Source organism: Triplophysa dalaica, chromosome 11 (genome assembly GCF_015846415.1).
Source record: "Triplophysa dalaica isolate WHDGS20190420 chromosome 11, ASM1584641v1, whole genome shotgun sequence".
Taxonomy (NCBI): domain Eukaryota; kingdom Metazoa; phylum Chordata; class Actinopteri; order Cypriniformes; family Nemacheilidae; genus Triplophysa; species Triplophysa dalaica.
Window position 1 is genome coordinate 16,926,584 of NC_079552.1, and position 16,740 is coordinate 16,943,323.

General features: G+C 39.7%; 2 protein-coding genes across 2 annotated transcripts in view; both read right to left on the reverse strand.

Annotated features, from left to right (window-relative positions):
* The window catches only part of epas1b (endothelial PAS domain protein 1b), a 52,951-nt gene extending 43,665 nt beyond the window's left edge, over nucleotides 1-9,286 (reverse strand). Inside the window, exon 1 of the mRNA XM_056761150.1 lies at nucleotides 8,960-9,286. Within this exon, the coding sequence (XP_056617128.1) occupies nucleotides 8,960-8,985 (26 nt within the window). The 5' untranslated portion in view covers nucleotides 8,986-9,286. The remainder of the gene's footprint in view (nucleotides 1-8,959) is intronic.
* Nucleotides 9,287-10,371: 1,085 nt separating this feature from the next.
* prkceb (protein kinase C, epsilon b) overlaps nucleotides 10,372-16,740 on the reverse strand; it is a 75,040-nt gene continuing 68,671 nt past the window's right edge. The window contains exons 12-15 of the mRNA XM_056760547.1: nucleotides 16,577-16,715; nucleotides 15,542-15,730; nucleotides 13,827-13,973; nucleotides 10,372-12,734 (exon numbers count right to left, since the gene is read on the reverse strand). Of these exons, the coding sequence (XP_056616525.1) occupies nucleotides 12,588-12,734; nucleotides 13,827-13,973; nucleotides 15,542-15,730; nucleotides 16,577-16,715 (622 nt within the window). The 3' untranslated portion in view covers nucleotides 10,372-12,587. The remainder of the gene's footprint in view (nucleotides 12,735-13,826; nucleotides 13,974-15,541; nucleotides 15,731-16,576; nucleotides 16,716-16,740) is intronic.

Genomic DNA, 16,740 nt, shown 5'->3' on the forward strand with positions numbered 1-16,740 from the left:
ATAACCCCTAGTCTTTATGACTTTTTCGACGGACTCAGGTCCCTCTGAGCAGGTTATGAGGCAGGTCGTGGTGACGACTGAAGTCTCCCTGCAGGGGTGCGGTGTAGTGTGCAACGGGCACGCAGGTGGGGTGTTGGACGAACCCCCGCCTGCGCTGGCATATCAATTGCCAAGAGTTGTGGGCTATGCTACTTGCACTGAGCAGGCTACGGCCTCTCGTGCGAGACATACACGTGCTGTTCCGAGGACAGCACTATAGCTGTAGCGAATACAGATCGTCAGGGTGGCGTTCGCACACAGCAGCTAAACACAACTTGCTCGACGCCTCCTCCGGTGGAGTCAACAGGTGACTCGTTCCCTGCAGGCCACACACCCCGGGCAAACTGAACTAGACAGCCGACGTGCTTTCTCGCCAGTTTATGCCTCGTGGAGAGTGGCGACTCCACCCCCGTGCAGTCCAGCTCATTTGGAGGCTGTTCGGGTAGGCCCAGGTAAAACCTGTTCACCTCCCGTAACACCACCATTTGCCCGCTTGATAGTCCCTGCCCTCGGCACGGATATCCTTGCGCACAGCTGGCCGCGGGATGGGCGGAAGCACACCTTCCCCCCCGGAGCCTTCTTGTACAGACTCTGTGCAAGGTCAGGGAGCAGGAGCACCAAGTGTTATTGGTTACACCACACCGGTCTAACCGCACTTGGCCTCAGAGCCGATGCTCTGGACAGCGACTCCCCCTGAACCATTCCCCTGACAGAGGACCTGCTCTCTCAGGGGAAGGACACGTTCTGGCATCCCAGATCAGACCTCTGGAACACCCATGTCTGGTCTCTAGACGGGACGAGAAGATCCTAAGATGGCTACTCCCCCTATACGGCTGAGACCATCACCCAGGCTAGGGCCCCATCTACTAGGCGGTTACACGCCTCTAGACGGTGCCTCTTCTCGTCCTGGTGTCTTTCTCAACGAGAAAGACCCACTGAGGTGCTTGATCAGGATTGTGTTCCCCTCCTCACGAGACTGGAGACTAACATCTCCCTTCCACACTGAAAGTGTATGTAGTCGCTATTGCCACTCATCACGACTCAGTCGGTGGAAAGTTTCTAGGGCAACACGACCTGGTCACCAGGTTCCTAAGCAGCGAGAGGGCGGAATCCGCCTCATCTCCGCTCCATACCCTCTTGGGACCCTAAGTGGTCCTGGGGAGCCTCAGGGCCCCCCAAAGAGCCCCTCGGAGGTTCCGATCTTCCTCATAGAGTAAGACGGCCCTCCTGACGGCGCTCACTTCCTTCAAGAGGGTAGGGGACCACAGAGCATCCTCCGTGTCCCTGGATTGCCTTAAACTCGGCCCTGGAAACTCTCACGTTATCTTGAGACCCAGGCCCGGGTGCGTGCCCAAGAAGTTCCCACTACTCCCTCCGGGGCCAAGTGGTGAACTTGCAGGCGCTCCCCATAGGGGAGGAAGACCCAACCCGATTAGTGTTGTGTCCAGTACGTACTGGACCGCACGCAGAGCTCTGAAGCTCTGACCAGCTCCGTGTCTGTTGGAGGACAGCAGAAGGGGAAGGCTGTCTCCAAACAGAGGCTGGCGCACTGGGTCGTGGACGCCGTTACGACGGCATTCCGATCTCAGAATCTCCCATGCCCATTGGCAGTGAGGGCTCACTCCACACGGAGTTTAGCCACCTCCTGGACACTGGCAGAAGCGCCTCTCTAGCAGACATCTGTAGAGCTGCGGGTTGGGCTATGCCCAAACACCTTCGCAAGGGTTAACAACCTTCGCGTAAACCCGGTGTCAGCCCACGTCCTGCGTGGCGACATGTAGGACTGGCATCCGGGGGGGCGTATGCCTGCGAAAGCACCTTTCCACCCTCTAACAGGTTGGGTCAGTGTGCTATTTACCTTTTCTTCTTACCCGAACACATCGCTAAGAAACTGGTACCTCACCAGCCTCCCTTCTTACCCAGACACTGGTTAAGAATAGGCATTCCATCCATCACCAAACAAGCACCCCCTGGGGGCTGGCTGGGCAGAGCAGCCTTCCCCCTTAGGCCGGGATACCATGTGAGCTATCACAGATAGCTCTAACCGGACCTAGTGCTACCGGACGTCTGTAACACCCCCTCCGTGGGCTGTTCCGTCTGATGTATCCTCATGAGAATGGTTCCCACTCCTGGTAACCCATGAGCTTCCCCAGGTGGGCCTCCACCTCGCGGTTAACTACTCAGTCCGCACGTTCCATGCGTTCTCCTCCAAGGACGAGACCATACCTATATCCACCATATTCCTCCCCACGGGTAGGAGGTGGCCTCTGTAGCGCTTCTCTGATTAAGAGTCGCGCTTACCCGGTGTAAACTGATCTGGACGGCCTCTCGCCTATAGAGAGCTAAGGCCCCGTCCGTGAAAGTTACCGGTCAGGGCTGTACCCATCTTTCTCCAAGAAAGCTCTGGAACCCCCCGACCACCACACTGGAAGGTTACAGTCTCACGAAAGCTTCGAGATGACACGCCCAGGCTTGTTACCGTCGCTTCGCTAGAGATTGTGACGCGATACAGCGTTGTGGCGTTTTCCATAGGCAACCCCATCTGTCGTTCTCGACACAACGTCGAGAGACCGACAGAAAGGGAACGTCTTGGTTACGTATGTAACCTCAGTTCCCTGATGGAGGGAACGAGACGTTGTGTCCCTTATGCCACGAACACGTATCGTATTCTGCTGCAGTTTGAGAGGTCTCAGGCTCTTCAGAACAAAGGTAAGTGAATGCTGCACGCCGGCCTCCTTTTATACCGGATTTCCGGGGGCGGAGCCCGGCATGCAAATTGCATTCGCCAAATTTCATTGGCCTTTTCTATAGTAGTCAGAGTTGATTGGTTCTCAAGGGCGAACCCCATCTGTCGTTCTCGACACAACGTCTCGTTCCCTCCATCAGGGAACTGAGGTTACATACGTAACCAAGACGATTTGTAGAAAGGCAATTTTTATTTTTTTGCTGTAATAAATCATGTAAAATAATATCAGTAATTTAAGAGATTATGTAAATAAAGTCAAATTTGAACAATAAAGAAACAAATGCATAAAAACTACTGTTTAAACCCCAAATAATTTTTGGTTCGTCCAGATATGCATCTCCACCCAATGTTTCTAAGCATGTGAGCTAACAGTCACACCACAGAAAGTCTCTTACATGTGCCACACAAATAAAAAACTGCTTAGCTATGCAACTCAGACTGCGAATCATTGTCCATTTTAATTCCATTGAAATTTTGTGAAATACCATTTTGTGGTCCATAGAAGAGAGAAAATATGGGTTTTGAATGAAGTGAAATGAAATGAAAGGGTCAGTACTGAAAGAATTATCATTACAGGATGAACAATCACGTTCACAAGTTTAAAGAGGTTTAACTGAATGTAAAAACAAGATGCCAATAATGCCACGCTCACCTGTCAATCATTCTTTGAGCATCTTTTTATCCCCAAGTTCTCTCTGATTGGTCAAAGATCTTAATGAACTTTTCAGGACATATCCCCATGTCCAGTAAGGCAGAACTAGCCAGAGGTCTAGGTCACAGATATCTGCTGTCCGGTCACACGACTATTTTCATAACAAACAGCTGCATGCTTTGGGAAACACAGCAGCCGCATGCTTAAGGTCCAGCGCAAACACAGAGGCTCTATTTTTCAAATACCTTTCTATGTGTTCAGCAGAGTAAAGACATTTATACAGATTTGGAACAGCTCGAAAGTGAGTAAATGATAACAGAAATTTCATTTTCGGGTGAAGTATCCCTTCAAGTATTTGTGATCAGAGCAAACACTGGAGATGAGTAACAGACCGCACCAACACTCTGTCTCACCTTTTAAAATGACTAAAGATGGACAAAAACAACAAACGCGGACTAAACAAATGCCTGGTTTGCAACCTATTGTTGTTCATTAAAAATGATAGTTCACTCAAAATGTAAAATCTGTGATTTAAGACTTAACAATTGTGGTGTTTAGGCAATTTTCAATGTTTACAAAAGAAAACATTAATTAAGTGTTTTTTAAACCCCAGCACCCATATTTGTTCAAGACATCATAATTTTTACTTTTTACAAAAACAAATATTATGTTTTTTGATAAATGTGATTTTACATTAAAGACATTTTGCATACATTTATGTTCACTAAATCAATGAACATTGGCTGAATAACAAACAATCAACAGAGTCAATCTGTTCTTCACATTGTTTCTTTTCAGATTTGGGATTTAAAATAGTGTATAATGGATACGAGCAGCTTGGTCTTCAAAAATACTTTTGTTTATGTTCCACAGAAGAAAGAACTGAAAACAGAGTTCAAGTAGGCTACATCAGAAAAAAGAAAGAAAAATATAATATTTTTGTTTTGATAAATTATCCCTTTAAGAGCCAAAAATTAAATCAAGCTAATTAATGGAACTAAATAAAACACTTATTTTATCGCTCATTACATTTTTTATTCAGAGTGTCCAGCCACCTGTAAACTCTTTTCCATTCCATATTGGACTCGTTTTGTTTATGGGTTACATACTGTAACAGTGGATGGGTGAAGTGTCTTTCGAACAGCAGGCTTCAAGTTAAGGTTACTATTTTCTATGACTGTCCTCTAAATTTAATGAGAAACATCATTAAAAGTCTTGTTCCTCCAGCTTACAGTCTGACTTCTTGTCATTTTGGTATTCCAAAATATCAAGAAGAAACAGTAAAGATCACACAAATAGATGGAGTATGACATACATATAGCAAGGGACGATGGTGGACATAATGTGATGCATTTCAACAGTATTTATTATTTCAATAATATTTTGACAAAAAATAACACAATGAAAAATCGAGCCTAGAAGAATAGCTACAAAATGTTACTACAAGAAGATCAACAAATATTAATAACAAATAAAACCATATCACTTCGCCAAGTTTAAACAACAGAAAGGCCATCCCCTCACACAGCACCCTGCTCTTGATCTTACATTCAATATGTCAAACTTTACTGTTAATGGATACGTGTGCAGTTTTGTTTCAATAAACAAAGCATTTCAAAAACAAGAAAAATACTGAAATCGAATAGATAAAATAACTAAATAGAAAAACAAAATGTATCAATAAACACTGATATCCTACTGGTTCGTTTTCCTCTTCATGCAGCTTAGAATTGAATAACAAATATATTTTGATAGACATACTCTAAGGCAGATTTTTTTAATACTTATGATAGAAAAAATCGTATATATATTTTATTATCACTGGCTGCGGTCTCTCGCTCTCTCTCTTACTCACACACACCCATCCACCACATAGCAGTCCTTTCGATCTAAAGGACGCTTGAAATGAGATGCGCAAGAAAGTAGTCCTACCATCAACAGCATTTTAACATTACAAAAGTTGAAATTAAACATTTGAACAATGTCCTGTGGTGTGGTAACTATGGTATAAGGGGAATAAATGACTCCGGTCCATTCAATTATTTTTCAAAATAATCCTGTTTTTTTCTCCAAATTGTGCCACTTTAAGGCCGATTTACATTTAAAGAAGGCATTTAATAATTTTATAACAATACAATTATGTATTCACAAATAAGACGGCCTCAATTTCTCATTGACTGATGTTAACAAAAGGAATTTTGTGCAATTATAAGAAATCACACAGATGATATAGTTAAGTGATGAGAAGCAAATAAGGATATTGAGAGTAAAGTTTACAAACAGCTGACGTTAGAAATAGATGTGACAGTGAAGTATGCAGCAGGAGGAAGAAGAAGGCTGGTAAGCAGGAAGTGTCAAGAGACAGTGGTCTTGGGGAGGTGAACAGTGGAAAAACACTGGTAGAGACCAGTAGGATTTGAAGGAAATAGAAGAGATACATTATAGGACGCAAGAAATGGAGATATATCTTGAAAACCAGGAAAATTGAAAACAAAAAATAAGATCCCAGACTAAGAGAGATGCCTCGCACCCCTGCCGTTAGTTGAGGATAGGAGGCTCTGAAGTCTCGATTCAGATCATCTCTAGAGATCCTGTCATAATAAACTGCTCATTTCTGTTTGGACAAGTCGTACAGATGGGAGGCTCTTTGAATTTCTCCACCAAAGTCTCATATCTTGAGAAAACAAAAGCCTTAACTGTCCACATCGATCAAGAAACCGATTCAAAATGTTCCCTGTAAGATCTAAAACGCAGTGAAAATGATGTTTGTAACCAAAACAACATGAGAATATACAAGGCAAAAAAATAAACAGCAATATTTGCACACTATTAGTATGTAAAATATGGCACAGGCCGATGTATCAGGTATCAGCTGCTTCAATTGAATCAGTCAGATGTCCAAATTTGCTATCTTTCAGGAAATGGAAAAAATAATTAAAAGATTACTTTGTAAAACTTTTTATTGATTAGATATTTGCCAAACCCAGTGACAAGCATAAAGGGAGACTAATAATAATCATTTATGGCAAAACAATATAAATAAAAAAATATGGAAAAGGACAGCAGCAATATAATAGATTTTTAAAGTTGTCTGAATCAGAAACTCTATTGAAACCTGTTTTAAATGTGTCAGCTTCAACAGTTAAACTCTATCAAAGCATCTGTGGCATGTTGTCATTTACAATCATACAGACTTTCCACAGACAGAAGAGTTTGTTCTATGTACATGCTGTCTTTCTGTTATCTTTGTGCATATCATGCATATGTTGCGTTCCTGTAACTCAGCTTACATGACGGCAGCAATTAGGTCATGGGTTGAATTCTCACACAACACACATACTGACAAAATGCACTGTAAAATGTGCATCCATGAAGCCTGCATGACGGATCTATGAAACACATAATTGTCCTTGCCTGTTGTCCCGTTGTATAAAATTAATATCAAGCAATTGTTCTTTTATGCCCCTATGTATGGAGCACACTTTGATTACCGTTGAGCCAAATCACAGTCATTCTCATATGTATTGTACAGCTATAATAGCACTCTTGCTCATTTAATAGCTTATCCCATCAATGTAAACAGAAAAATCCTATAATACAAGTATGGTAAATGTTTTATTTTGTTTGTGAAGTCCTCATTCTAATGTGCACTCTGATAACAGGATCACTTGTCAAGACCAATGTCACCAAGTGTCTTCTTTTAAAACCTTGATGTTAATTGGAAAATCCATTAACCTTTTATTCATAAAACTCGGCAATACCTGACTAGTATCCCACAGTACTGGTGCAGGTAAGCAGTCCTGTGGCAGAAGAGCTGAGAGTCTGGACAGAACAATTCACAAGTTGCACCAGGCTCATGGCCAGCTCTCGGCCTGAGGCTCAGGGACTGGAGCATTTTTGTTAACAGAGTCCCTCACAAAGCACTGCTTTTCTCTTCGTAAATGAGCCACTTGGCCCACTTGTTTTCTCTCTCTAACGCACAGACTGAATCAGAAACAAAGCCTGATGATTCACGTGTGACGTAATGAGGAACAACAACAAATGACGGGGAAAAGGTAACCTAAGTGACCTTCAGAAATGACCTGGCAAGGAAGCGCAACAGTAATCAATCCGGTTTTGATGAATAGGATGCAAATACTTGCTTATTTGATGTCTTGTTGATTACCATAACGATTACTTCATCAAAGACTGGTTTGTTCCTACCCGGCTTGTAGTTTAAACAGTTTAGAATTGACTATTTCAACCTGTTTAAACCCATCTACTGTAGTGATTTTCATCCTTTGGTTTCAAACCCACAATCTTTTTTCTTCTAACTACAGGACCACTACAGCATGTATGTGGGGTCAGGTATAAAGACTCTGGTTATCTTTCAAACCTTTATGAATACAAGATACACCCTGAGGTGTTGACAAGCACAAACAAATACACACACCATGTTTAACGGTTCTGGTGTTTCTGAAGAGATCTTATGTGTCTCATTGTCTGTGATCATTGACAGGCAGTCTTTTAGTTCTTAAGGTTGAAGTCCAGTATCCCTCCTGAATGAGTGGGATACATTCACTTCATTTGAGTTCAGTAGCAAATGTTTGTTTGTGTTGTGCCACCCAGAGACTTATCTGATAAGTAATAGAGAGCTTGTTAGGGAAGCACTGTCACAAGGATGAAGCAGACTTGAAGGCGCTCTCAGACACACACAAACGCACAGACACACAGACACATGCACCACTATTTCTCCCTATCTTATTAAGCAGCCCTTCTCTGATACAGTATTCAATTGATTTTTTTTAAATCTATTTTATTTTTATGTATTTTAGAAATACGATGTTTGTTCAATACAGTATATATTTCTTTTTTCTTTTTAATATTTTCATTTTATGATAAAATGCCAATTAAAAAAATTCTTTATGCTTTGCATTTTATAATTGAATGATACCTGCTTTTCAGTTAATTTGTTGAACAACAACTATTACATTTTAATATTAGTATAGATAATGCTAATAATAGGTTACAAGTTCAATTTTATACATCAAACAGATCAGATTATACTCTTTTAGATTATTCTACTTAATACAAGTGGCTCGTGCATGTCTGTAACGTCATGGTAAATAGCTCAATGCTGTAGTTCAAATCAGACAGGACAATACAATTATGTATTCATAAATAAAAAGAAATACCTAATAATTATTATTATGTATTACTCAAAATATTTTGACCAATATTTATTAGGATATATAAGAAGTCATTTTAACGTCACTCAGTATCAGTTTACCTGTGTATGCTAATACACAAGACAGGGAGCAGGAAACTCAAAACAGAATGTCACAACAGCTCAAATGCATGCAATTCTATATTTTATATGATAAATATGATTAAAGTTATTGCTTTTGTTTAACTGCAGGTTAAACCACCAGTGAAGCGGTGAATGAACTTATGCACAATGTCCGTCATTCACTTGTTGCTCAAGAATTGTTAAACGTGCAGCACGAGTTACGCAAAAGTAAACAAGCTAACGTAAAACTCACCTCTTCTTCTCTTTTTCCACTGTCATCTCTTTCTCAATGTCACTGTTCCCTTGTTATCTCCGAAGTTCAACAGCGGTCCGATATCTTTGCGAAGAGGACACGCTGACAACACCGTCTGCTCGCTTTAAACACCCCAAAAACGCACAACTGATCCTAAAACATAATAAAGTCCATTCCAGAAGCGAACAAACAGGGCGAAAGTGGACTGTACAGTCTCAGATCACTGCCAAGGATCGTACAGCCTTCCGCACGTTTAAAATCCACGGCTCAGGGTCCGAATAGTCTCGCGCGTTTCGAGGGTCAGCAGTGAAGTCGAGCTACAGCCGCTGCGCAGCACACAAGTTCGATGACAGTCGAGCAATCAGTTTGAGCTCTGTGATTGGCTGCTTCTGCGTCTGGGAAACGCCCACCTAAAGAGCAGGACTTCAGGGTCCGGTAGGTCTTACTCAAAAGCTTCATTCAGACTTCAAATAAGAATCAGTCCGCTAATCGTGTGTTGAAAAGTAACATGCATTTATTCTAAAGAAAGATGCGCAACCCCTGGGAATGCACAGAATGTAATGAAATAAATTATTTTAGTTTATACTACGAGTATTGATGAAAAGCCTGTCCACCTTGAAGCAAATTTAAATATATCGATTGCTTTCATTCCAATGTAATATGGTTTGTTTGGGGTCTTTTAGACTGCAAAGCCTTTTTATAATAATGATAACAATAATAACAACAACACTGATAATATTTAAAATGGACTAAAAGTAATGTGCTTTTCTGGGTACAAATTGACTGCAACATAATGATATCATTTCTGAAAAGTCTTTGTGTCAGAGAAACACTGAACATTTCTGCAGCATGTATTAAATAGATTGTTAACATTCAACATTTAAAAGGTGTATTTGTTCACATTAGTTAATGCACAGTGAACTAACATAAACAATAACAAATACTACGAAGACATATTGTTAGTTCACATAAGCTAATGCAATAACTATGTTAATAAATGGAGCCTTATGGCAAAAGTCTTTTGTACGATCACAAGACCTATGTTTTTTTACCTAAGCAGTATTTTTTTATTATAACTCAACAATCTATATCACCATTAAAATGCGAATGGCATACTTGATAAATACCTCACTCAAGTTTAGGTCATTATGACCCTTAACATCTCCATGAGTTTAAATTGTCTTTCCTCCTGTCCCTTCATCTTGTTAATTACTAGAATTATGCAATTCGCTATAATTTCAATATTCCCGAATAAGGAATGATCACTGTCAATAGCAACATTGTATGGTCTCTTATCTGGGAAACATATTTCTTTGTTGTGCTCATGTTCTGTCTCTCTCTGGTCATCACAAGTAAACTAATAAAACATTCAAGTCAAATTAATGTTCCATGTCCATTTATTTATTTGGTTAATTTAAAGCCATGTAGGATAATGTGCATCACCTGCTCACTATTGCAAAATAAACCCCTACGGGATGATACGAGGCCCAGCATGATCCTTATCATCCTGTCAGGGTTCATTTTTCAATAATGCCCGACTGACTGTACATAACTCATATGCATTCATAATAATGATTTATTATAAATAAATAAATAAAGAATGAATTACTTACATAATCAAACACAACTCTTGTAGCATTCTGTACAAGTGCAGAATATGCTTTTATTCTTAAACAAACAAAAAAGGTTGAATGTGTAACTACTTTATAGCCCCTAATCTGGAATCTGGAGACCAGCTTTAAACAGTATGCTTTGTTTTAGACATCTTATTTAATAGGTTACAAACCGAACAATGCACATTCACATCCTTTGAGTACAGTACTTTTGGCACACAGTAAAATGAGTAAAATAATGTGACAGTGATGGATGGCCAAAGATGTCAAATAAAAAACATGATTTACTGTACAAATGAAGCTGCACAATACGATAAAAAACAAATACATACACATCTATGATACTTACAGTGACATAAAACACTTATATAACTTATATTATTATGCACTGTACCTTCTTATTTACAAATACTGTATGTAGTCCGTTGAGATACACAGATTCACAATTTAACCAGCGAGGTACTTTTTCAGGCATGAGTTTGTTTTAGTTTAGCTGGAAATTATCAAAGTGTTTCCTAAGTAAAGTCATACCAAAAACAAACCGAAAGCTGCCCCCCATCCCATAAAGAAAAAAAACCTCCACATCACTCATTAAGTCTAAAATTACATTGTGAAGTGTGCATCAGGGCACAGGTATTTGGCAGGAGATGCGCCGTGAAGCTCCTGTTAGTGGACTCCATCCAGTCCCTGTGAGGGCGAATAAACGTCAGCTCAGTAGTGCACAGCTGAGGCCAAACATGCTTTTAGAAGACAAGACAAGTGAAAATAAAGACACGAATGACAGAAATCAAGCTGACTGTGAACTGTGAAATATACATTAGAAACCATCAACAAAGCATGGTGTTGGCAAGAGAAGATAGCAGGGAATTTACATAAAAAAATAAATATTTGTAAAAAAAATAAAAGATATCGGTAATGAAATGTTTTTATAATAACCATAAAATGCTTTCAATTAACCTGTAACCTTAACAGTCATCCGAGAACTTTTTTAATTTAAACGACAAAAGCAGATGCAAAACCAAGCACTTCATAATCAACAAAAAAAACTCTTTTTTTTTGCCTGATCAGAATGTTTAAGTTGCCTCAAACTTTTTTGCCACTTAAGTTTATATTGGTCTCCTGTCTAACTAGACTGTACGAAGAACAGGGCAGCAGAAGGACTAAAATAAAGGACCTTTATATCACACGTTTTCACAATCCAACAACCAGGTGTACAATTATAAGTGTACATTGGTCAAATCAGAGAAATAAATCGGAATGCCAGACCGTTGCACGTACACAAAGTATTGCACAATTTCTAGTAATACACAATAATATCATACGCATAACCATGCAATAGATGATTAGTCTAGAAGTTCACAGGCTAACAATCAGAGAGACATGATTGGCTACTGCCCTCACCCATTCATGAGTCTTGTTGCGTTGCAGTGATCCACCTATGTAAAATCCTAGCAACAAGACAATCCAGTAATTTAATAAAACACACACCCAAACACAATATGAGTTCATCAACACTGCTATTTCAAGAAATGTGAGGTGGTCACATGACAGGCAGTTCCTTGTCTGTGCCTCACCATTCTAGTACCCTCCAATCACTGGCTATCATCATGTGATCAGAGCGTTGAGTGTTAATATTCCCAACACACGGTCATCATTTCCGATACAATCATTGGTTCTTTACATTTGTTTTTTGCATTTCCAAACAGACATACAGTATATGTGCTGAGTTCATGGAGACTTCAAGAAGAGGATTCTGGGAAAATAAATGGAAAGTGAAATGACCTTCTCCAAGGTTTCCAATAAACAAACTATTTGCGAGAAATAACCTTTTTCTTTACGGCTCAACTGCACTCACAAGCTCAGTGTTTCACACCCATTAAATAAAGATTACTTATCAGTCTTCAAGTGGTTCAGCAGGAAATATTGATTCTCTTTTTCAAACTAAAACATCATATTCTTGGTAATGCAGTGAACTCAAGGCATTCAATACAGCGCCGGAGTCGTGGGTTTACGGTTTAAGACAGGGTCTCTTCGCCAAAGTAGGAAAAGCCTTTGAACTCTTCCTGGTTGATCTGTTTTATAATGGCGTCTTCTACTGGCGTGAGCACCGGGTCCTCGCGGGTGAAGTCCTGGTCAAAATTGTTGACGTCTCTTTTGGTTTTCTGTGGTTGGAAAAGGAAGAAAATGCCTTGTGAGTTATTAAGGCGTTTTGGGGCAGCAATGGACAAAAACAAGCTTGTGCAGGCACATGAGTTCACATACTTGACATGCATATCTTTAGGACAGGGGGTCAGCAACCTATTTAGACATGATGTGCTTATTACGTTTCTTTTTTTTTGCAATCACTGTGCCATATTATTTCTGTTTACCATTAACATAATGTAGTATCACATAATAGCTGTTTCCAAAAAAGTATTAGAGGAAATGTCAATGTTTTTCGATTAAGCCCCGCCCCCCTTAGTTACTGTTGCTAACTCGGACAAGCGACCAAAGTTCTGTCTTTCAATGGCAGTTGTCAGTATGAAAACCTTGTCAGAAGTTGTTTTGGTACATTTTGGACACAATTTGTCGTTGAGGAGAATTCAAATGAGACTTAAATATGCCACGGAGGGAAATATAAACGATTTTAAAATATTTATTGTGGATAACCAATTTAATTTGGACGCGAGTGTTGACAGATCAAAATGCAACCGGGAGACGCCTCGTGTTGCGGTCGTCTCGATCGCAGATGACAACATCTAGGATCAACTGTTCATGTATGGCAGGGTAAGATTCAATTAATTTACATTTAACCAGTGTAATATGAAGAAACGTTTACTTTCGTTTATTACCTACAATGTACATGCTGTGAGAACCGTTAACTATTTAGGTTTGTGCTTTAGTACGGACACACTAACTCAACTAGTTTAAGCCAGAGATACTACACTGAAGCACAAGATGTCCTTATCGATCAGCAGATGGAAACTTTGACTTATAGTGACTGAAGTATGACAACCAGAAAATAAATGTTTTTTCTTCACTGGGCTTGGAGTTGAATCGGGTTACTGCGCCCACATTTTGCTCTTTTTGTGTGGGTTTAGGAAATTGAATAAAATAATTTCCATTCCACATTTCAATTATATTGAGTGAACAAGTTAACAGCACTTTGAGTGGCCTCTTGATACACAGGTCCATTCCGTTTTTGAGTGTAAAAAGACTCCTTAATAAGAAATGGGATGGACAGATAGATGGCCTGTTTCACACATTATACTCACAATGCGTGGTTTGAACGGCGGCTTGATCTTCCTCTGTTCCAGCAGTACCCAATCAATCTCTTTAAAGAATGGATGTACTTTAATAGCTTCCTCAAGTCCTTCAGACACAACGCAACCCAGTCGCTTACTGGGACTCTTTGTCATAAACTACAAAAAGAAGGAAAAGAGATTAGTGATTCAAAATACATGGCCCTGTGGTGCTGGAACATTCAATGGAAGGCAACTGGAAACAGACAGCAGAAAATCATGATGTGGGCTATGTTTGTTACTGCATGTTAATTCGAGGTGGTCAAGGATGATGTGCATGACGTAACAATGCATCCTGTGGAAGCAGGACCTGAGATGACCTGGTCATGTGACCAAAATGCCAGTAAGACGGATCGCAGAGTGACATGATGCTGTCCAAAACAAACAAGCTGCCTTTCCAACCAAGCTTTACAAACGGGCAGGGGACAGCCAAAGTAAATCTTAGACATATGAAGGAAAATGGGGACACACAAAGAACACAGTAAACAACACACAACCACACACACACTTATGTGCCCGGACACTATGAGCGTAAAGGGAAGCACTTATTTCAATTGAAATATGACGATTTTTTTAAGGGAAAATATAGGAGAAGACAATAATACACAAATAAAACATCAAGTCTCGTGAGTTATAAAATGTTCTGGATAACCGCTCTGTATGCAACACGCTCGTACTGTTAAAGGAGTGACCGATCCAACCGGTGGTCCTCTCACCCCGAAAGCAGACCTCTGAGATTACACAATCCACAAATCCAGCAGGGAACACAAACAAACTGTTCTTTTCCCACAAGTAGTGTCGATCGCTCCTTTTCCTTTGCTCTCTCTCTCTCTCTCTCACACCACTCAACTAATCACAACTGTTCTATGGTGTAAAGTGAGATGATGGTATACAGCAAAATCAAATAAAGAGTCTGTCAGCATGCCATAATAATGCATGAATTTCTTCCGAAGGCTAAATTGTTAAGAATGTCGGAGACTGTTTTTTCCAGCGCTTATGGGATTTCAAGTAGGTGCATATTTTATTTTGAGTGTTGCCTCAGATTTTATGGTTGATTTTTATCAATGAAGTTAATGAAGTCAAGAGCACATACATTATAAATTACAAAAAATACTAGCTAGTCTCAAAACTGGTTATTAAAATCCATTAAAGTCTCTGTGAACCAGAAGTTGCGATCGTTTTACTTCCGTATTCTGACGCATTCCCAAGTGAAAAGGAATTTCAAAGGAGAAAATTAGTGGCCGTGGTTTGTGTTTTTTACTGCGAATTGACTGGATGTATAAAAACAGCTGTTGCATTTTGAAATGAAGTTAGCATCAGACTGGCAGTTGAAGGGGAGGAGTTCACTGATGCTCCACCCAAGCCGTCGAATTTACGTCATTTGAGATGGATCGTCATTTCAGGGTCGGAAGTGCATTTCAAGATTTTAACTGAAGATAATGAGGGTACATGATTTTTTTAAAAGAAAATGACCCACATTGATAAGCTATTTACTATAAACACTGCAATATTTCAAGAGAAAATAAGAAATGTAATTTTTGTAATTTCACTGGGACTCCTTTTTAGGGCTTTGATGATGTCAGTGGGAAAGGGACAACATGTTCACAATGAAATTCAGAAGGAGTAGAAAGTAACAGATGGAACTGTTAAAGATTGAGTCATCCAGGTGAGTAAAGGTGAACATGTACCGCTTTGAGGATGCTGACAGCATCTTTGCTGAGCCAGACGGGATAAAGGACGTCATCATGGAGAATAGACTCAAAGAGGTCGTCCTCATTATCTGCTTCAAATGGAGGCTGACCAGCCATCATCTCGTACATGAGCACACCTAGAGCCCACCAGTCCACTGACGGGCCGTACTCCAGCTCCTGCAAGATCTGCAAACCACAGAGAAGAACATCGTTCTATTGAAATGACAAACGAACTATGAGAATGTTGTATGATTTTTGTTGGTGCTGTTTTCGAAGGAATGGTCTTAAACATTGTTTAGACATGTTAAATGTATCTAACATCATTATCATTGTTATTGGTAGCTGAATGCATAATAAAATCAACAGGTGTCTAGTCAAATCTACGAAATATAACAGTTTGTATTTGTTTTTGTTAATGCATGACAGTGGCTAACATGGACTTACAATTTTTTGTCTTAGGTTCAGGTTAATGTGAGCATTTCTTATTTTTTTTTTAAAATCACTTAAAGTTGTAACTATGGATGTTCAGTGTTACATACTGGTATTATGTAACATATTTAAACAAATAATTTACAAAGATTAATAGATGTCAAAATACAATATTGCTCATTTTTTATTTATGTAAGCTAATACATTTACTATACTGGTAACAAATTCAACATTATTGTAAAGTGTTATCAAATAATTTGATGCATAAATGAGGTCATAAATTCATAAATTGATTTCTGTGCACTTGAAGATAAAGTACACAAAGAAATGTTTGACTTCATAACATTATGCATTTAACAGGCCATGTTCAGCTGTTCAATATTTACAGAATTGAAACTAACCAATAAAAAGCTATATTGGTCTACCACTAGTAAATGCTAGAGACATAAATAAAACTAAAACTAAATTGAAATTCCAAAAGGAAAAATAAGCAAAAATAAAAACTAAATTAAACCCTAGATGAGAACTACTGTAAACAGCACAAAATGAAAATATCACATGTTGATTGAATATTTGTGTTTTGGAGAGTGTGAAATACTGTACCTCTGGGGCAATGTAATCTGGCGTGCCACAGAACGTTGTGGTTGTGATGCCGTCCAGAATTCCCTCCTTACACATGCCAAAATCTGCCAGCTTACAGTGACCCTCTGCGTCCAGCAAAATGTTGTCTAGTTTCAAATCCCTGCGAAGAAGGCAAAAGCAAACAA